The 23,061-nt window shown below is 40.6% G+C and overlaps 1 protein-coding gene across 2 annotated transcripts in view; it reads right to left on the reverse strand.

The window, feature by feature from the left end:
- The window catches only part of INTS6 (integrator complex subunit 6), a 46,422-nt gene extending 26,259 nt beyond the window's left edge, over window positions 1-20,163 (reverse strand). For both annotated transcript variants that reach the window (XM_076364124.1, XM_076364116.1), the window contains exons 1-4: window positions 20,123-20,163; window positions 19,646-19,806; window positions 19,315-19,392; window positions 18,383-18,532 (exon numbers count right to left, since the gene is read on the reverse strand). In XM_076364124.1, coding sequence (XP_076220239.1) covers window positions 18,383-18,532; window positions 19,315-19,392; window positions 19,646-19,756 — 339 coding nt within the window. In that variant the 5' untranslated portion in view covers window positions 19,757-19,806; window positions 20,123-20,163. The remainder of the gene's footprint in view (window positions 1-18,382; window positions 18,533-19,314; window positions 19,393-19,645; window positions 19,807-20,122) is intronic.
- Window positions 20,164-23,061: the final 2,898 nt, after the last annotated feature.

Raw genomic sequence — 23,061 nt, forward strand, 5'->3', positions numbered from 1 at the left:
ACCAGACAATTCCAATTCCCCCTATTCCAGGGTTGATTTTATGTGTGATTTAATTACTGTGTGACCAACTAAAGCATTTGCATAATACCTCGTGATCATGATCCCCAGGTTAAGAACTAATACTCTATGTATTAAGGAAAACTCTGACATGAATAGTACCAGTTATGTTTTGACCAAGGTGGTTCAACCATGCATGCAAGACTTACTTCAGAAACAAATACTTGAAAAAAAGATAAACTTTCTATATGAATCATTTAAGATAGAAACATATACAAGGTAAGAAATTCTGTGATGGCACCAAGACATTCAACTAGTTCAGCTGTAACAAAAAACTTGGTTTGCTATTGGCACTTCCTTTTCCTACTGCCAGTATGCTAGGAGCCTTCTGTCCCTCCTGAAAAAGAGGATCCCAAAGTAATCCATGCACATGGCAACTCCAAGCCCAGGTAGCACATTCCACTCTAGCTGGGGTTAAAGACGGACTGGATAAAAGCCACCACAAGCTTTGGTTTAGTGGGTCCCACTCTCCTTCTATAGCCAAGCGTAAGGCCTCATTTTTCTTCTTCAGAAAACAATAAAGAAAAATACAACTAGACCCACAGCCTAGTTCTGCTTATAAAGACAAACTATCTCATGAAGGCTGATAATTTACTCTTAAAAATATGGACAGAGAACTAATAGGTTTTAAGACGACCACCTTTTAAGTCCATTTTTTAGAACGCATTTAATATAAAGGATCATCTACTGATTGTGTGCTTAGAACAGAAATACCACCTAACAATTTGAAATATATTTGGTGAGGGGTGTCAAGTTTGAAGTGGCAACACCACATTTACAGTGATCAATTTGCTATATGCCAACAGAAAAATTAAAAAGTTATTTGCTCAGTATTTTCTCAAACCTTAGTGAAAATCCTAAAGTTTTCTTTTAAAACAGCATACCACTACTACAGACAAAAAATATGCAAAAATAAAATTAAACAGTGAAGATCAATCTCTCTCACGAAAGCTAAGCTAGTTCATAATCCAATTTAAAGAATTAGTCAAAAGAATTTAAGGACTCTCAAATTACAATCAATTTTAATTAAAATAATTTCCTAAGAATATTTAGCCTTATTTAACTCTGGAGAACAGTTATGGTATGTTATTCTGCCAACTAGTAGTTCACCACAACTGCAAAACATCAGCTGGAAGCTAATTATGTTGCACTGAAATAATATTGAAAGCAGGTTTCTAACTAGAGGAAAAGGATATTGTTCTCATGAATACTGAACACAAAAATATTTTAATCCTATTGCTAATAAATGATTGTAAAAATAAATTGACAATTGATAAAAATAACAAGATTTTAGATTTAGAATGTCATAACCAATACACTTTAGGTCAATATTATGGTCCAATTTGAAATGTAAGTATTAAAAATTTAGTCTCTGACAACCCCATTATCCAGATATCCTCATTATCTTACACACTTTTGTGTACCTCAACTATAAATTTTACCCATCTAAAATTTAAGCCTTAAATTTAAACACTGTGGGCTCAGAATGATTACGAAATTATAAGGAAGGAAACAAGAGATTCTAAGCTTGAGCCCCCTAGGAAAAACGCCTGAGGGAGAAATGACTTCTCAGTCTATCTTTTATAATTTCACAAGCATTTCACCTGTACAATGCATGATCACTGACATGCTAAGTCAAGAATCAACTCATATAGCAACATATTTACAAAAGCAAGAATCTCTTTTTACCAGAACATTCATTTGTAGCCAGAGTAACAACTCATTTGAGAATCTCTGACCCCAAAGACAAAGTAACTCTTATTTCCACATGTATCATCTACAGGATAACAGGAAACACTAGCAGTGCACTGTTGCAGAATACTTCACACCTGTAAGTAATAAGGGAAAGTTTCTCCTTGAAATCTCTTCTTCACTAACTAGATGTGAAAATACAGTAATCTTGAGTTCATCAGCTCATCAATACAGCTATAAATATTATTCTTTCTAGAAAGAATTTATGAAATCAAGTCACAGAGTACACAATTCACCACTGAATTATTTAAAGACAAGTGAACAGAGCTGAGTTCACTTAGCTGCACTTAGGTTCACAGCTCCATGCAATTTAGAAACATGAAATGAGTATCTACATTCCACCTAAAGGAGCAGAAACATAATTAGAATATATCAAGGAAGAATTTCAGATAAAGTGTCTGTTATTGAGGTTTACTATTTTTGACTAAAAATTTCCATGTCATTAATTCTTGAAGAACACCACTGACTCTTCTGACCCTACTCCTCGCCTTAGCTATATGAAGGCATACAAAACCAGTATTAAGTCAGGTATTCCTAACAAAAAAAAAAAAAAAAAAAAAACACCACCTCTTATATAAATAAGCTCTCAAAACTCAGAAATGTTTTAGTAAATTTGGCAAAATGAAATTCCAGAAGACTTACACTTACCAATTTTCTAAAATAAATTGCAGCAGCTTTGTCAATTACCATTTCAGAACTTTATTTCAATCTAATCAATTATTTTCTATTGCTCTTCCTTTAGAAATATACTATTAAAATAAAACACTATGAGTTTATACATATTAGAAATATCATATTCTTCAGAATACATAGCAACACCATTGACTGTGAATGCACATGAAATCAATTCGGCACAGCTCAATTATTTTAGTTATGCAGTCAAACAGTGAGTGACAGAGCATACATTACCAGCTCTTTGGCAGCTTACAGGTATGCTGAAATGCACTGGAAATCAGCTCAGCATACCAAGGTGTAAATAATAAGCCTGTTTACAACTTACTCTGACAACTAACTAATCACCATGAGGTTTTGTTCATTTCAAAAGGAAAATAATCCAGCAGCTAATTTTAGTATCATCTTACATTCCCACACAGGAAAGTCAAAGACAGAAAGCGTGAAACCCTGAATTCTTAAAGTAAGTAGGGTAAAGATCAACTCTGCCTCAGTACCAATACCTTGGGAAACATAAGGGCATCTCTCACAATTTAAGCTAGCATTATATAGGCCTATTCTAACAAGCATACAAGCAAAGATACTTCTGTACTTGTGTTATCTGTTTTCAGGCAGATTATAACCACAGATAGTGGATAAACATTTTAGAGTCTAGAAACTCAACTGCTATATTTAAACTGTGGCAGTCTGAATCCCTATTACTACTCAGGCTACCGTAAATTGAAAAGTATTTTCAAGTTTTATTTTAAACTCTTATTTTTAAATAGATTTGCTTATTAAAAAGTATTTTGGAAAAACTAAATATTACTTATTTTTCTAGCTGAAAATTCAGTGGCAACTAGCTCCTACAGGGACTTCAGCTAATTGCATCATGTAGGCAAATTGGCTCATTTGGTATCCTTTTCAGTCCAAATAGCTGCTAGAGTCATCTGACTGCAAATTCTTTTCCATAATACACTTTTCCTTCTGAAGGTCCCTAGCAGTGGAAAAAAAAAGTACCAAGGAAGAAGCACCTAAGGTTTTAATGGCTGATCATCCTTTTCAACTACAAAGTATTGCAACGTGGTACAAGAGGGTTTTTTCATTCACCTACAAACTGCATTTTCAAGGGCAGATATGCACCAAGGAGACAAAAAAACCCACACACCTCTTTTTGGAAGAAAGTTATTTAAAAATCAGCATCAATGCCAGGGCAATCTTGCAAGCTTGCTAGGCTAAAATGGAATAAGCAAGAGATTCAAAGCCTTAAAACTAACTTATCTGTTACACAACACACATTCTTTTGAACAATTTGACAGCTTCACGACTAGTTGTTCCAAATCACAAAGCAACTCGTTACATTGGTTGCCATTTCTTCAGTCTCCAGCTGAAGTAATTCTGTGCTCAGATAATACAGAACAAATACAGAGCTGTGAGCACCACTGAGCTCCGCACCACTCACACAGGGTCACAAGTAAGAGGCACAGCCAGCCCACCCCAGCTTGCGTGATGTTCTCAGAGGGAGCCTCAGATCGAGCCAGAAGTGTATCAAATTATCAAGACACATTATTGTCTGGTTAAGACTCTCAAAACTAAGAATTCACTTTCATAGGCAAGTAAGCTTAGCAACCAGTTTCAGCATGACTGATTAATACATTCATGGATTTTTTTTTTCTTCTTCAAAGTGTACAAGTAAAGCAATTCAAGAGCTATTGTGACCTTTAGATGTGCAAGTATACAATATTACACATGCAGTAAGAGAAAATTGATTTAAGACTACTGTTATCTCAATGCACACATTTAAATATTAATTTCAGTCTCAGAAGTGTTGAGAAACTTAAATAGCTGAGGTAGAAACATGACCAAAAAAAGGCCAAGTCAGAGACTAAAAAAGACATGTTCAACAAGCAACTACTATAAAAAGAAGTAAGTATTTAGTAGCATGAAAGCTTCATGCCCAAGAAAGGCTGGAAGTTGAAAATAAATGTAAACTGAAATAAAGTGCATATTTTTAACAGAACACATTACTAATCACTGGACGAAAACTCATTTTCAGATCACAATCAAATGTCGAAAAGGTACGCTTTCATTTCAGTAAATCACAAAATTTAACAGAAGTTGTACCACACAGCCATCATACATTATGTTATCTCAGCAGAGCCTTTTTATTTTCAGAAGTATCAGCCCTAACTGCCAGTAAATTTAGTCATCTGACCAGGAAATACAAAAGTGCACTATCAGTTTTTTCGATTCAATCAGTTTTTTTAGAATTTAAAAGGTCAAGATTCTCATAAATGCTCATAAGAATCTGTGAACAACCATTGTTCAAAAACAATAGTTTAAAATTAAATCTAGAAGTCAGAATGATGGCAAAATTATTAGCTTTAAAGCTGCTTTTTTTAAACTGATAACAGATTAAAAAATACCAAAACACTGAGCTTGAATTTCAATAAACTAAAACAGATGGTCCAAATCCATCATAGTTTTCACTTTTTATATCTTAGGAGCTTCAGTTACGCTTTAGCAAAATCATGAAATGTCTAAAACATTAATTTAACATTAATTAGAGACTTTCCCCTTCATTGCTCAAGGCAGAACACTATCAGTCAAGTACACAGAGGTATTCAACAGCTGCTTTACGCTCTGATAGTCAGCTACATAGGAACTGTAGCATCTTGTGCAACTTCTTACTTGTCCCACTCACGTTTTCAGCAACTTTGACTATTTTCTATTATCCCTGCAGAACCAATCAATATAGTTGTGAAGACCTATAGAATCAACTGTGTTTTATGCATTCACACAATTGTTTCCCAAGTCACAAACATAGTTGAATACACTGACATCATAGTAGTATTTTAGTGAATTCATAACTGGCAATATAACTCTCCACAAAAACTACTTTGCCCTTAAGATTTTTTCAAATGTATGTAGACATGCACCATAACCATGCATATATACGTACACACTATAGTACTCAGGAATGAATAAGCTTTCTGCTTCAGTAGATTAGTAAATTCTTTCCTACTACTTGATAAGAAGCAAAATGGCTTTAAATGGAAGCTTTTCCAGATGAAGCTATACTGCATATCACCTAACTAATACTTAGCACAAACACATTATGAAAGTCCATGATCTATCAGAACGCAAGGAATAATATGCTGGGGGGAAAAATGAGCAAGAAGGGCAGTCGGGTTCTACCATAACATTAGCTTTGATAAATCTGACTTCTCACAGGATATGCCACAAGAGCTCCAAGATTCTGTGGCCAGACTGAAAAGCACAGCACCTCTGAACTGCATCATGGTGTTACCTAAGTGACTGAGCCTGCATGATAAAAACAGCTTTGAAACCATATTTAAGTTTGTTATGGCTGTTTTAGAATAGAAACTGACCCCACAAACAGGAACCACTTAAGTGTCAGAGAGACTTCTGTGATTTCAGGCTGAATGAGGAAGAGCTGAAGAACATACTGGAATTCTGTACGGGATTAAGATCTCTGACAAGCCAGGCTTCGTGCACAAAGAAAGTTGCTAACTCGTCTCTGTTTTGCTGTCTAAGATTTTGATATATTCCCTTGGTGCTGTTGATTATTCAATAGATAATGCAGTTTTGCAGCGGTAGCAATTCTGTCTTACTAGTAGATGATCTGATATTTGTACAGCGGATGTATTTCAAGATCACTTTCAGAAGCCTCAGAAGAAAGTTCAATGAAAGCTACACTAACCACTGAGTTTTACACAGGATATAAGTGTTTTGAAGTCTGTTATGAAGTTTTACAAGTGATAAAAGAAATTTTAATATAAAACAGAAATCTCCCTTGATGCTTGGTTAATGGCAAAGACAGACGCCAGATCGGTATATCATGAAACAACCTTATGAAACACTATTCCAGGAATTACATGACCACCAAGAAAAAATGCCCAGTGTTTTTCTGAAAGGGCTGCAGGACAGCAGGAGGATTCTTACCATTAGCTCTAGTCCACAAACATCTGCAGCACGGACATACATTCTCTGTCATAACACTGAAACCTTTTAGCTCTCCCTGCAGTATCCAAGATGGGAGGACTTATGCTCTACCTCCCCTTCACGCTAGGCAGCTGGGAATACTACCTCACCCTCAAAGACAGGTTTTAGGAAGAACACAAGTAAATTAATCACCCGCTAAAGGTAATTTGAGAGAGCCCCTTACTACACCCAAAAGAAGAGAGCTCCATATCTTGAAGGGAAAGTGACTACTATCAGAAATGCAGATGATAGTAGCAGGTTTTAGAAGCTTAAAGTGTAGTCCTCCATAGTCCCAAGAACCATAAAGATCTAGTTACTCTGTATATGAAACAATATACACACACGGGATAGGTAAAAACACCAAATCTCTTTGACTGAGGGATGAGGGAAAGAAACAGGTTTGACAAATGCTGAAGGAGTCTTGACTGAGCCCATGACAATAACTATGCACTATGAAAACACCAACTCTCAACACCACCACTGACTCTCATAAATCAGGACTCACATGGTTTTCATTGTCGTTTTACCCCCATAAAAGGGACTTTTATAAATTGACGTTTGGCCAAAATAGCGTATCAGAGAGTACCTCACCTACATAAACTTGTATTTTCACTTTGTAATTGGAAAACTAGCCAGCAGAGGGGGCACAAGTTAATAACATCTATCCTTGTATGAGGTGGAGTAACAAGATAAACATGAGGCACACTCTGTTTGAATACTATCTCAGAATACATACAAATAGGTAAACACTTCTTTTCTAAAACTGTGTACACCTAAAAAACCCTAAATGATTGTATAAGTACAAATAAGAAGTAATCAGTCACTGAGCCTTAATCTCTTGATCTAACTCCATATTTAATCCAACAGTTAGTTCATGGTTTCTGACATCAGGGACAGCACATACTATCATCCCACTTCTCCCCTTTTTTGCTGCTGATTGCCCATCTTTTGGAAGGCTCAGCCACAAACATTCAACTGTATTCCACACACACTCACTCCCTTTCCTTTTGAAGCTAAAAGATAGAATACTATCTCAAATGATTTTACCTTTTGGAAAAGACCTTAAAAACAGTTTTAAGAAAGTCTACTAGAATTTATCAAGGTCTGAACTCATGCTTCCATTACCTCACCCCAAGGAAATGGAAAATGCTGTTCAAGCAGTCATGATTTCTCCTGCACTCATTCACACTCTGAAAGTCAGGATATCAATGGCAACGATTTTGCAGTAAGGATGGCTACCACAAAAGACCTTTCCTCCATGAGGTGACGAGCTTCCAAAACCTAAATTCAGCCATGTACAGCTGTCCTTCGCTATAGGCTACAGCAAGGTTATTATAGGCAAAGCAATTTTTCATGTCCTAGACAATTCTTTAGTTAACTACATTACAAATACTTAAGAGTTACTCCGATGCCCAAGACATGCACTAATCACAGTTTCTTATTTGGAATGTCTATGGAGAATTACAAGGCAGTTACATGGCTTTTGCTTCATCCCTTACTGGCGCTACAGATTAGCAGTAGATAAAATGATTTTTGCACACACAGTTACGACATTGATTCGGTGGTACGACTGAAGCTTTCTGTATTTCGGGTGACTGGAACAAATAAGTTGCAGGTTCAAAAAAAAAAAAAAAAAAAGAAACAGTTAGCAAAAGGTTTTCAAAGCAGAACACAAATGCAAAAGCAGACTTTTCCTAAAGTCAGGCCAGAAATTAAACTCCTCAGCACACCAGTTACAGAATATATGAACGAAGGGAGCATTCTTGAAACAACTGCTATGTCCATAACATAGGCTACAAAAGTTCCACTTAAGAAAAGGAAATTTAAGGTATCTAGGAAAATAAATGGGATGAAAAAGTCATTTGTTCTTTGGTATTTGCTCCTAAGCATTTTTTAAAAAAATCTTTTTAAAAAATAACCATTTATGGCTTCAATTAACTACTGAAGCTCCAAACATATGTCTTCTCATACTTTTCCTTCCCAGCCTGGAGTCCCTACAACAAAAATCAAAGATCCAGTCAGATATCACTTACTATAATTAAAAATACTAGAGACAAAACAGCTACTGAATTGCTGAAGAAAAGAGACACCAAACCCTTTGTCCAAAAAAAAAACCAAACCAAAACCACAGAAATATATTTAAGCATATCAGCTGCTTGCTTTGCCTGAGCTTGCAAGTTTGAGTTCTATAGGCAATGATTTCATTGCATATCCATCTTCAAACGTGCAACAAAAAAATTCTCTGTGCTTAATATCATTTTTATAGATGTTCATAACTTTACACGTTCTGAGTTCCCATGTCTGGCACTAAATGTACTGCTTAAAGACTATTTAATTGTGCAACTTCAGTCATTTTGGAATTCTACTCAAAAAGTTTGTGTTAAGAACAAAACCAAAACTGACAGCAAGAAAACCAAAAAAGCAACCCAAAGCATCCTGAAAAGGAGATTCAATGCAAGAGATGATCATTTTGGAATATAAAATCTCCATATTGATTAGTGCACATGTGAAAACAGAAGGGATGTTTGTCAAGGAAGCATTTTTAGACTATGTTCATATTGAACAATAAAGGAATGATGAATACATGGTAGGATTTACTAAGACATCAAACTTAAAATCCCAAGATACACTGATGTCTTCATGTGCCTAAATCACAGAATTCCCAACATTACTAAGTTACAGAGTTTCAAAAATGCCAGTTTAGTATAAAGGTTTGTCCTGTTTCTTTCATGTAAGACCAAATTTAATTGAGTTCTAAATAACATATTATATAAGTGATAACTTCTTGATTAACTTCTAAGTGCTCCAATTTAGATGAGGTCCTTGGTAAGTTTCAAAAACAATTCAGTCCTTGAATGTTTCACAATTTATGACAATTACTTATTATGTGACATTCTCAAAAAAAAACCCAACCCATAGAATGGACTTCATATATTGTGAATTCCAGCAACTGAACAGTGAAGAACAGCATTGAAATGAAGAAGAACAAAAAGCCACTAACATTTGAAACATGTAAGCACTGATGTGACAGATATATGATAATCCCAAAAAAGGAAGAATTTTCACTTTTCTTTACATTAAATTAATTGAAATATATAAGCAGCAAAGCAACTGTGATCACAACTTGTACCTTATTTTTAAGGTAATGGAAACTGTCCCTTAAAAAAAGATGCATCTTATCAGTTAGTTACAGATTAGTAAATGAATCACTACTGGAATCATCTGAAATTGGATAAATCAACCAACAAATCCCAGTAGTTTCCAAAGTTATTTGACTGAATATAGTAAATGCAAGCTGCTAAAAATAGGTTATATTTGAGCTTTTATAAACTTAAAAAAAAAGCTAAAATAATGATCCATACCAAACATAACTTTAAAGTCAGCCCCAAAGAATCCAGGTTTAAAGATGATTTTGGTCATATTTCCTAAAAATATTTCTGAATGTTTTATTCCAAAAATAATTGACCTTGTCAAGCCCTGGATCAAGTCCCTAATTACTGCAGCCTTTCTGCTTCACAGTAATGACTTTACATAGCTGGCCCTGGCTCAGTCAGTGCAACTCACAGTGCTAAGCCAGGCCTCTGTCCTCCATATACTGGAGAAGGGTAATGAATTTCACAGTTGCCAGCACACTGAGTAGGGAAAACACCAAAAAAAAACCACCAAAACCACAAGGGGAAAAAGCCAAAGAGAGAGTTGTATACAAATTCTCCCTACCTTTTTGGGGGTTATCAATCCAGAGTACTGACAAGCTGACTGAAAGTAGCTTATTGATTTATGAACATAAGGCAATTCTTCTGAATAACTGCCCCAAGACTCCCCCACAACTCTCTCCCAGAGTTTATCACCACTACAGCAGGAGCAACTTAGCTGTTTTAAAACAGATTCTGGACCACTATAGTTCACGGTCCAGCTTATTAAGGATCTGAATCAATCACTGATTTATTTTACTACACGAAGTCACACTCACAACTTGCTTCAAGTTTGGCACAACTATGAGCACGAGAGGCCATAAATCCAGGAGTAGAGCAGGCAGCTAGGCTGGATATGTCTTACATATAGTGATGCATACAATCAAGTCAGCATTCTGGGATTCAAAGCCCCAGGGCGGGGCATGCTGATGGAAGAAAGAGATGACCACTTGTCGCTCATATTCTGTATGCTAAGCATTAAAAAAGAATGTCAGTGCCCTAAATTGATTCCAACGACAAATATTCTGGATTTGTTCAATGTAACTTTGTGGTTCAAGGAGACATTGACAAAATGCACAGTGTATTCAGGTAATTTATCCTCAAACGTGATTATTGGATGAAATCAGGTTAATACCCTGCTCTCCACAAGCAGCAGCAGTTACATGTAGATAGAAAAAAACCCCTATAAATTAAAGGAAAAGGGAGTGGCCACACTGAGCAGACACCAAATGTCATTATTCACATTAAAGTTTCCTGGCCAAGTCAATAACAGGACATTAAGCATTATTTTCAATACGTACATCCCTGAATCACTGTCAAAACCCCATACGAGAGACCTCATCTGCACTGCAGTTCCTGCTACATCAGTCTTCTAAAAGACCTCCGATGTTAAAGCCATGGAACCATGTTAGATACAATCAACACTTATTTATCTGCTATTCTAGTTATCTACCACTGCAGTGCTGCAAGATCCACACTTACCACCCATATTAGAATAACTAGAGTAGGATCAGATTTTGATAACTCCTCTTGTCCTCTCATAAAACCGTAAGTCTTATCTATTCAGTGTCCCAATCAATCATAGTCATTCAAGGTTCCTGACTAAGGTTATCATATCTTGCAGCCAGCAACTTCTTACCTGTCTATTTTAATTCAGCTGTAGGCACTAACCTAGTTTCCCCACTGGAAAAATTTAGGCTTAAATCTATAGTGGAGTGTAGATTTATGTATGCTAGGGCAAATCAATTAACTAAGGTAGAGACACTATCTCTAGAATGAAAACAACAGGTGCTTAGATAACAGATACTTGATTTCTCATTAATGTAAGACTGAAATTGCCTATACAATACATTTTTTTTAAATCTAGTCCATTAGGGGCCAAGGATCTTTTAATACATATAAAAGTTTTCTCCTAAATACACATATAACCATTATCTCCTATCTGCAGTATTAGTTTCTCTTTAAATGAGACTGGTCTACACTTTGGACAAGTAAAATTAGCACCATAATCACGCAATGCAAACTGTATGTTTGATAAGAGTTCTGTATTAGCTAGATACTAACACTCACAAATTATATGAAATTCCAATCCGCTGTATAAACAACAGGTGAAAACAACTTGAAAAAAGGGCCAGACAATATGATGCTAAAAATCACAACATGAAGTGGAAACATTAATATGTTCAAGTGCGAGATGCAGATACGGCAATATTCTATGAACTAAAAGACTCACTATGTTGTTAAAAGATACAGAATGTACTACAAGAAAAAAGCAACAGCAAGCAAGACTCAAACAACACAAGCCTCAGTTAAATTAAAATTCAGACACACACACAAATAACAGCTCTTCCCTTCAAGCTTCAGAGATATGGACTGTCTACAACAGAAATCCAAGACTGAATGTAACTAGTCAATAAGAAAAGTGAAAACAAGCTTAAAGAGAATAAACATAACGATGGAGACACTGGGGAAAAAAATAAATACCTGTGCTTCACAAGATAACCAAACTCCTGGCTCTATATCTACATGTATTTGCTTTGCCTCCTGACAACTGGCTGTGATGAAGTGCAAATACATTTCAAAAAGACAAGAATACTTCCAACTAAGGGACATGTACCTTTAAGCACCCAAATAAGAAAGCTAGTATATCCAAGGAGTCTATAATGACTTGTTCAAATAAACTGTTCCAGATAGAAAGTTAGGCCAAGAGATAAAATTTTGGTACTCCTAACTGTTCTCAGACTTTGATGACTTTTTAGTGAATCCAAAAATATCAGCCAGAGACAGACATCTGTATCATCTGCTCAAGCTTTGGCAGCACGACTGTGCTCACCTGACTTCTAAAAATCAAAGCCACAACGAACATGTTATGGCACTGCCCACTGCCCCTTCCAAATCAAATTTCTTGAAATACTGAGCACTTAAAGATTCAAAGTGGTCAAAGCATATTTGATATTCAGAACACAAGGAAGTATCTCGCATCTTTCTGCTAGTGAAACAGATTGATGAGATCATTTTCATCAGAAAAAATACTTTGTGTAAGCTTGTTTTAACTTTTAAATTCTTCTTTAAAAATATACTGGATTAGAACTTGACAAGTGATTTTAAGAATACTTAAGTCTGATGTGATTATTATTATTATTGAGACTTGCAGTGAACTTTGTTGCTCTGGGAAGGCTGAAAGGCATGCAGTTCCACCTCACAATGTGAAAAAACACCTGCAACAATGCCTGCCGTAGCTCTCATTAAAGGATACTATAAAACAAAACTAACTAAAAACTACAAACGTTTCCAGAGCGGACAAGATGGCATGCTTAAAGGTTACAGCCTAAAAACTATAAATTGGAAGCAATATGCTTAATTTCATCATGTAGGAGGTGAGAAAGATTGACTTTCACCAGCGCTTCACATACAGATCTCTGACATTAACAGGCATATAGGTTTACGTTAAAACCATTTCTATTCCACAGAAAACAGGAGACTACAAGAAATCCTCTCTTACATGTATTTCTGCCATTACCATGCTTAAGCTTGCTATGCTGTTTTCTACTTTCTGAAATTCTCTTGTTTGGTTTTGTCGGGGAAGGGGGGAAAAAAGAGAATGGGAGAGCCGCTCTAGAAGTGCAAACCTCTGCCTCTACCAACATGAGAAGCAAACTGCCTGTGCAACCGTGCCAGCAGGACAAAGCAGGAAATGCTAACCTAAACTTTGGTTCCAAATTTGGATGCACGCTCAACACAGGCCATTCCAGTGCAGTGTTTATGACCCCAGAATGCCAAGACAAAAGTCATGCTTGAACGATTTTGACTTCTGAAAGCAAGGAAACGCAGTAACAATCCTCAAAAAACAATTGGAAAATAAAACTGCTCAACAATTTAAAGAAAACAGAACGTATCACTGCAAAAGCATAATGTATGCCATGTTAGGGGACAATATTTCATATGTGTGATTGTTGCGGGTTTTTTTAAGCTCAGCAGATCTTAGGCACAGATAAGCACATAAGTAAAGAGTCAGTCTACAATGTGTGACTTAAAAACAAAGCCGACTTGTACCTACAAGCACAATTAGACTTGATCTCCTAGGTAAGCTATTTACATGTATTTGGAATACTATAGTATTTAAGCCATTATGGCAAAACATGTTGATCTCTAGAGACCAACAATAAGTTTTACTGTGTGAACACATCAGCAATACCGCTACTGTAGCTACAAATGGGTCTAACCATACATTTAGAAAGAACTATAAAGTAGCAGTTAACCTAAGATTGGATTGTTTGATGGTCATAGATGGTATGAATAAAACCCTTGGAAAAAAAACTGTGGTGTTTAAAAACAATGCCATTCCATGCAGGACACCTTCTAACTTCCAGAGCAGAAATAGGTCTTTCCAGCCCCTAGCACATTTTTAAGTTCCCAAAATTTTCTTAATCAGTTGAATTCCATTTGGATTTTAGTTTGATTTAAAATTTCTTAGTTATGCTTTTCTACACAAGTGAAATGCACTGCAGAAAAAAGGCTTTCACCAAGACTGCGCACAGCCTGGTAAGTCATCAAAATAGTGTTTCTTGTATCAGTCTAAATCCAGACAGCACCTTATTCATCACTGTGAATGAAAAATACCTATCCCAAGTCCACTTGGATTATAGAAGCATTATAGTTGGCTTTTCTGTTTCAAAACAACTAAGTTAGCATGTGCTTTTGTTATATCGAATTTGTTTAAAAGTCAAACTCATCTCTAAGCCAGTTTCACCACATCAGTAATAATTATGATGCTGAAGAATACGTGTGAGATACTCTAGTGAGATAAAAAGATCATAAAAAGCTTATGTTATTAAAAAGCACTATTTCTAGCCGCAATATTAAAATGAAATTTCACCCTGAAAAATTTGGAAAAATACCTTGTGATACATCAACTCAACCACTTAGAAATCCACTCAGATAAGTACATTTTATCCTCTCAAACCTCATTCTGTGCAATACTGCTGAAGAAAATACTAAGAGACCTTCATTACACAAATAACAATAGGCAAGGTGAAACACATCGGGTATCAGAGAATCAGAGCTCTGGCAATTTCAGACATCCATCAGATTCAAATTTTGGTAGTGCTGTTGTTGGTCTTTTGCATGTGAGTATCAAAACACCATTGGTACACATTTTACCTACCTTAGATTCAGAAATCAGTCTTAGAAACTTCACTACAAACTGCAAATAATTTAAGCACATAAATGGTTCAATTCAACCATTTGTTTACATTTTTGCTGTATTATAATAGCTACATTTTTCATATTTTCTGTTTCCACATTTTTCTTATCTTCTGTTTCCACAGAAAGAGAAACACATCTATTAGTATTTAACCCTTCCATCAACTGTAAACAAGCTGCATGTTTGCCTCACTCATAACTATCCCATTAAATTGTGACTACACATGTACTGCTGAACAAGCCACGGCTGTAAGATTTAGGAGCGTATTCCAAGAGGACAGAAAAACTGCTAGTAAAAGGCTTGGTATTTCAGACTATCTGAAACAATGGAGAAGCCCAACTGGGGAAAATACGACAAAGAGAAGTCAATTAGCTAAGTGCAAACTGGGCTAATGAAGTACAATGTTTCCCATGATATGACAGTGAGCCCTTACTGAACTTAATGTGTTTAAATTGCTTTCTACCTGAAGACATCCAAATCCTGTATTTTTTCCTAAGCATTCTATAAAAATGCAGAACGTGAAGAGGACCACTATTTTTAGTGAACACTAAAAGCTGACACCCTATTTGAAGGTTCATCCTTGTGCTATCATAATCAGCACAAAGCATACTAGGGAGGGAAAAACTGTAACTATTATTGGACTCAAGCAACGTAACACAGAATTTATCAATCTGAAAGTGCTTTAAAAATTAAAGAAACAGTAAACTTAACTGTGTACTTTCCAAAACCTTTTGTTGTTGACAAAAACCTTCACAAAAATGTGGATCTAACAACCCTAGGTAAGACAAAGGGTTTATAAAGCCATACTATAGCATTAATATCAGAAACAGCTTATGAAAAATTCTTCCAGGTTCTTGATAAACTGTGTTGTCAGTGTCCCTTTAAGATCTGAATGTGAGATACTGTGATCAGCTAATACAGCTGTACACTTGGTAACTCAATCTTCACGAGCAACTGAGTCAGTAGTTATTTACTGAAAAAGTAATATGATAAATACTCATTAAAAATCCGAACATTAACGTTGCAAGAAAATATGAAGCAGGAGATTTTCCTCAATTTCAGAATGACCGTTCAGCCATCACTCTTGTTCAGGAAGTCAGCTGATGGAGAACTCTGGTCTACTTTGAAAGAAATCAAGTATAGTGAGTCACACTGCCGTTTAAACAATCAGTTCATACTCAGCCAGGGGACAAGATATTACGCCGTTGGATGACACAACCAGACAGTCCCATCAAGCTTGTATCATGTCTTGTCATTTGTACGTATAGTAAAAATCTGTTTTGCAATTCATACATGTGAAACAAGTGGATCTTCGCAAATATCTTAGAAGCTTGTCAATACACCAAAAAAACGAAGTGTGATAGTCAAAAGATATTAAGCCAGAGAAATTTTCCAGAGAAAAGCTTAATAAGTTTAGATTTATTACTTCACGTAATACCACACCTAAGGTCATCTAAATGCTGCATTTTCATAAAATTATCTTCTCCTCCCACTCTAAGATAATCACTCTTCATACATCTGTCTGCTATATATAAGTAAACTACTCAAATATTTTATGGTCTTAATATTTGTAACTGCTTTGAAAAAAAGTGAATCAGCACTTTATATTCTGAGTGAAAACTATTTCAAATGCAACTGAGCATTCTGATCACTTTTATTATCCTGAATTTGTAAGTTTCTCATACCGTGTACATTTAAATACCCATTTATCTTGAGCAAATTTTAGGTAGTAGACATGAATAGGAAGTTGACAGGCTAACATGACGTAGTGCTCAAAGGCCAATGTGAAGTTGAGGAAAGTAACTGCCCTGGATCTCATCCTGTGAGCGCTGAAGGACCAGGTAAGCGCTCCAGAATTTGATCTATGAAAAAACGCTACTTTGATTAGTAGAGCCAAAATGGGAACTCGTGACTTCAGCAGCAGATGACCCAGCACTTGCAATATATTCATCTATTTTTGCAGACACTAAAAAGAGTTAGAATTTCTATTTAGTCACCAGACTGTACATGTGAACACCTCTTCAACAGCCAGCTCCACGTGTGGAACAGAGAAAAAAACATGCATAAGCAAGGATGGGTTCAAGCCCAGATAGACACTTGTAATCAAAACAGATCAAAGAAAAAGTCATTGCTCCACAGACAAAGAGCAGCTATTTGCAGTAATGAACGCAACTAGTGAGTCAAAACAGTCATAACTCAACTGCCCACTTCATTGAGTAGTTGAGCACAGCTGGTTCACTTACAGCAAATTATTTGACATGGGTTTAATTAGAGTGTTATAATTATCAGTAGCAATGGGAAAGAGCAAGTATTTTATGTGTGTGCCTACAGTGGTAAGTGTTCAACAAAGCTTCGTATAGCTCATGTAACTAAACAAAAACATCAGAAAATGGGAACAATTAGCCCACAGATGTATAAGAGGACAGCAGATGGTAATAGACAAAAAAATAACCACGTGTGGAACTAGCACTTTTTGTTTGTTTGTTTGATCACTAAACTGGTATTTTAAAAACGTTTAGGCTCACTTGATCACCTAGTGGTAAAGCCATACAATGCAACATGAGAGAGAAATTTCCTTCCCAGACAAACATGGCATGTTATCACATAGACTCTGCTTAGACTGGAAAGGGGAGGGAGAGAAAGGAGACTTACTTTCACAACCACATTCCCATGTTAAATACCAAGAGCAGTAACTAATCCTCAGATAGTAGAGGGAGCATTACATGAGAACAACAAACGAAAAGGGGAGAATCAATTTAGTACATCCCAAGTGAAAAATACACGATATACTTTGCCCAATACTAGAAATGTCCTTTATGCGAAACAAATCCAGGATTTGATCCAGTGCCAGAAAGAACTGGGTACGCTTCCTAAAGCACGTTTAACCTAGAGTTACTGTCTTTCAGCAACTCATACTACTGAGCAAGAGAATGCTGGCCCATCCCAAAAAGACCTGCTTTAAAGGGACAGCTGCAATACAGACATTAGAAAAGCACAGCTTCTCAAGGCTCTGATACAACAGACAGGTTTATAAAAATACAGGTATGCAGAGAAAAGTTGTAGTAAACTCATTGGAAAGAAGGGGATTTGGAGAAGTTGTGCTCCATTCAGTACTTTTGGACATGCAGTGTTGTTAGAAAAATGGCTCATCTCCCAAACTGTACTTAATTGATTATACAGCACTGTATAGAGAAAGCAAAGTTTTCATGACCCCACCAGGCTCCCCAGCTAAGGTTCTGAAACATAGACGATACAAAAAAAAGACAAAGTTTAACTGAGAAGGTCAGCTTGGAGGCTACATCAGAGTTTAAAAACTGAGGAATAACTGAAGTTAAAAAAAAAAAGTTGGGTACCAAACTATAGTCAGCAACTGCATTTCTTCAAACTACCTGAGCTCTGCTTACTTTTGAAGAAGGCCCCATATTGAGTATTTCATGAAGATGCCACTTTGGACAACTAGCTAATTGTTATCTCTGGGAAGTTTGTGTTTTACAATTTTTCCGCCTATTAATAGTCAACCTACCTGCCCATAGTTGTCTATGCCAGTTACTAATCTATTTAAGTTTAATAAATCAAAAGCTGTCCTTAGGGACTGGCCAAGAGTCGTAAGTCCTTCAGCTTGAAGGTTTTTCAGTTCATTCATAAACGTTGCATGGTTTTCCTTCCAGCCAGCCTGAAAAGAGAAACGTGAGAAGACTTATTCTCCGGATACGAGCTTTGCTTTCCTGTTAAGCTACAGAGTGTCTTCCTTGCTGCATGCAGCTCACTACAAATGCTAACAAAACACCTTGGAAGTTACTAATATCTAGTGTCGTTCCATAAAGCCCAAAAATATGTACTCCTCTTAAACCTCAGAGCTCCCCATCTATTAAATGAAGATTTTTGATTTGTTCCACAGGACGAATTTCTGTGAAGTCACCGATGCACAAGCCTCACAGCTATTGACACTGCTCTCCCACAGCCCTTTCCAGATGGAAGCCGACTGCACTCTGAAGCAACCTCCAACAGGTTCACCGTCCTGTGTCATGTGGACCCACCGCCCCCTTGCCCCGCGGTACGCCTCCCCCCGCGCCGGCGGGGGTGAGGGAAGTCCCGTCCCTTTCCGAGTCCGGACTCTCCGGGCTGAAGTCGGTCCTTCCCCCGCTCGCCCCTTCCAAGCTGAACTCTCCTTGGAGTTGCTGTCACTTCTCCCAACTTGAATAAATATCCCCCACAGTTCATTGCTGCTCACACACACCACACAGGGAAAAAATGTCGGCCATGTTGATGTCAGCGCTGCTGCCGCCGCCGCCGCCGCCGGAGCCCGTGTGTGCCGAGCTCCCCCGGACCGCCGGCAGCCCGGGCGAGGCGGGCGGGGGGGCGGCCGCCGGCAGCGGCCCGCGGCGGCGCGGTGGGGCCGGAAGGAGGCCGGGGGGGGGAGCGGCGGGAGGGGGGGGGGTGGTGAGCGGGGGTTACCTTGATAGCGTAGGGAGGCTCCTCGAAAGTGACCAGCATGTACCTGTCTCCCCTGCTGGCCGGGTCCCGGGCTCGGAGCTGCGGCGCGGGGGACAAAGCAGAGGGTGAGCCGAGAGGCGGCGGCGCCGCCGGAGCCCCCCGGCTCGGCTCGGCACGGCCCGGCGCGGCCCTCCCCTCCCCTCCCTGCCCGCACACACACACGCACTCCCTGCCGCCCGCCCTCGCCCCGCGCCCCCGGCCCAGGCAGCCCCCCGCGCCCTGCCTCCCCCTCCCCTCCCCGCGCAGTCACTCTCGCTCTCTCTCGCCTCCTCTCGCAAGGCAGAGCCGGTACCTTCATGAAAGTCTCTACAGCGCCTTTGGCTATGTCCAGATAGGTGGTGCCCAGATGGGTGCGCTGGTTCATGGAGGCGGACGTGTCTATCAGGAAGAGTAAGATGGGCATAGTGCGGAGGGGCCGGCGGCCGGGCGGCTACATGGACAGCGGGCGGGGGGCTGAGGGGAGAACCGCGGGGCGGGGTGGGAAGGGGTGGGGGGGGTAGAAGAGAAGAAGACGGGGGACAGGAGAGGAGTAAGTGGCTGTGAGTGCTCTGCACGGGGAAGGGCGCCTCCCCGCTGCCCCTCTGCCGAGGCGGGGGGGAAGGGGGGGCAGCCCTGCCTGCCCTGCCCTCCTTTGTGTGAGGGGCCTGCTCAGCCCAACACAGGCTGGTTTATGAGGGAGAGGCGGATAGGGCTGCGCTGCTGCTAACCTTCCCCCCACCACCACCTTCCTCCACCGCCGCCCGCCCTCCCCTCCCCCTGTTGATGTTACTCAGAAGTTTCAGGCGGAGCAGCCGCAGCTCCGCCACCCCGGCACTTTCTCTCTCTGACTGAGGCGCTTCCTCGCTCGCCGCCCGCTTTTAAGGCAGCCTGGGCAGGTCGGGGCCCGCCTCTGAAGGACACGTCCCCGCCCCACGTGACCGCCTCCCGGCCCCTCCATAGGGCTCCCGGTAACCGCTTCATTAGCATATTCAAATCGCCGGGGGAGGGCGGAGGGGGGCGGCTGGAGCCGCTGAGGGAGAGGGCGGCGGGGGAGCGGGTGGTGGAGCGGTGCCGCCGCGCACGCGCAGTGGGGCGGGGGGTGGCAGGGGGACACGGGCCGGGCCGGGCCGGGCCGGGCCGGGGGGCGCCGTTCTTCGGATGAACGTTCTCGGGGCAGGAGCGATGGGGAGGGGTCGAGGGGGAGTGGGGCGGTGCGGGCGGGGAGAGACCTGCCGCCGCCCCCGCTGGGCTATTTCGAGCGCTCTGGGGTGACGCCTCCCGCGGGGGCAGCGCCCTGCCCGACCCGCCCGCTTTGGGGCGCGGCGGCGGGCGGGAGCTGGCCGCTCGGGGTGGGGGGGTGGGGTGTGCGGTGAGGGTGGCGGGGGAGGCCCCGGGGGAGCGCGGGCCGCCGCAGGCTCCGCCGGGGCGGTGACTCCGGCGCTGGCCGTTTGTCCCCGCCGGGAGCGGGTGGGTGAGTCACGGGGGGGAGGGGGCGGGCGCCGCGGCTCTCCTTGAGGCTGCGGGAAGGTCCCCGGGCCGCGGCGCGGCTGGGGCGGGCCGGGCCGCGGGGAGTCCCCACCTGCCCCGGCGGGTCCTTCCCCCTCACCCGGAGGAAGGGAACCCTTTTGGGGGGCGGCCTGTACGGCGTTCAGATGCCAACGCAGCCCCTTAGGCTAGGGGGGCAGCCGGGGAGCCCGAGGTCAGCCTGAAACCCGCCGGCCCTGGTGCCGGGGGAGCGGGGGGGCTCGCTGGTCAAGGGAACTTCGGCTCCTGGCGGGCAGTACTTGCGTCGTCTGTCATATCCACTGGGTTTAGGATGTGGAAAAGAGTGTTCAGTACCATTCTGATGGTGAATTCCCAGCGACATGGTCGGGCCTTTCACTCGATGCTTAGGGGAAAAAAAAAAAAAAAAAAAAAAAATTGGCTAGCCCTAGCTGTGACCTTTTCCCCTACATACAGGCAGAGATTAACACTAATGTTTCTTTGATCCACGCTAAGGCACTCCAAATTTACTTCCTATAAATCATATAATTGTGGAGTGTTTCCAACCAATTAATGACAAAGATCTCTGTTCTCAGTTGTTGTTTGTTTGGTGGTTTGTTTTTTTTTCCCCAGCAGTTGAGTCTGCTGTTTCTGCTGTCATAGCCTTGGAGCAGTAACTCCGGAGCCATTTCTTAGCATAATCTGTTCAGGAGATTGCTCTGCTTCCTATCTGACTGATATTTTTTTCCCCGATCCAGCTGATGTGCTCCCACAGCCACTGCTCTAGAAGGTATGAAGCCGCTGTGCTCCTTCCTTCTCTCAAGATAAAATTGGCAGTGTCCTGGTTTGATTCATCTTGCTCTTCCGGGCAAGATTTCTGTCTTGTTAGGCAAGAGCTGGTTTGGGCTTTTTTTTTTGGTGTGTTTTTTTTTTTTTTTTTTAAGACTAATGAAAGATTAGCATTTAGTTTCTAGGAAGAGAGAGGGATAGAATCATATTTCCATTACAGATAGGTATGCATTCTTAGGCCTGCGAGCAGCTTATTTTGGCTTTCCTGTTGGGGCTTCATCTGTGACCTGTGCCATCCCTTCTCAGGCATTGGGGTGAAGTCAGGGATGCTTCCTTGCAGCCTAGTTCACCATTCAAGGCTATTAAGGAATCTCCAATCTCAAGGACCCTGTGAGAACTGGGAAGGAATCTTTGGAGTCGGTGCAGACCAAAATACGGTGACTGGGTTTCTTTGGAAGCAACATCTTTTACTATGAGTATTTCTCCGTGTGGATCCTGCTGGTGGTGATAAGAGCGGCCAAGCTCGTGTGTACCCGGTGGCTCTTGAGCTGCTTGTATCTTCCCAGCAATCCAGTGTTAGAGCTCCAGCAGTGGTGCTGTGTCTCGTGACCGGCAGCAAGGCTGTTGTGGTCCAGGTTCTACTGGTTAATCTGAATCCCTGCTGTCAGAGGAAGCAAACCAGCAGGTGCCGCAGAGGCTGCATTGCCGGGTTGCCCTGGAATCCAGCTGCATGCCAGCCCCTGTTACACAGTAAAACATTTGGACTATTGGAGAGACTTGGTTCACAGCCATTTTCTCCCTACAGAGGTGTTTTGGGACACCTTTCTTCCCCTCAGCTCCCCACAGAAAGCTGCAGGTATCTTCTGCAGCTCCTAAGGTCAGCAAGACTGGCTGCTGCTAGAGTAGTACTTGTCTCCCTAAGGTGGTGGGATCCAAGTTGTTAAGTAAAGGCTGCAGTGCTGCTTTAACAAATCGTGCCTTGGGATTAGTAAGTTCATTTGGGAGTAATGTTGAGCGAGTCTGTGGTGTCGGCCTCTAATTGGCTTCCTTTTAAATCTGTGAGATAGGCACATTCTTCAGACATGCCATCTTCTCTCCTATTTGTATGTTGCTGATGTTTCATTGACCGCCCTAATAAAAACAGCGTCACTTTTATGTGTCAAGCATCATGTATCTTTTTGGAGAGCATCCTAAAAATGGGAAACTTCTGGAATGGTTCCTTCTCCAAAGTGCAGGGAAAAAAGGCATTTTGGAGTCCTTGCCATACCAGGAAAATGTCATGGTGAAAGACAGCCTGGGCCATGGAGACTCAGCATAAATCCTGGAGGGTCATTTGGAATTTTTAAGTTTTGTTGCCAGTAAGTGAAGAGAGAGAGGAAAAAAGCCATGTTAGCTCTTAGTGGTAGAATTGGTCATAAACCAGCATGAATTCTGAATCAACTTTGAAAATTGCAAGCT

The sequence above is a fragment of the Aptenodytes patagonicus genome, chromosome 1, assembly GCF_965638725.1.
Source record: "Aptenodytes patagonicus chromosome 1, bAptPat1.pri.cur, whole genome shotgun sequence".
In the NCBI taxonomy this organism is placed as follows: Eukaryota; Metazoa; Chordata; class Aves; order Sphenisciformes; family Spheniscidae; genus Aptenodytes; species Aptenodytes patagonicus.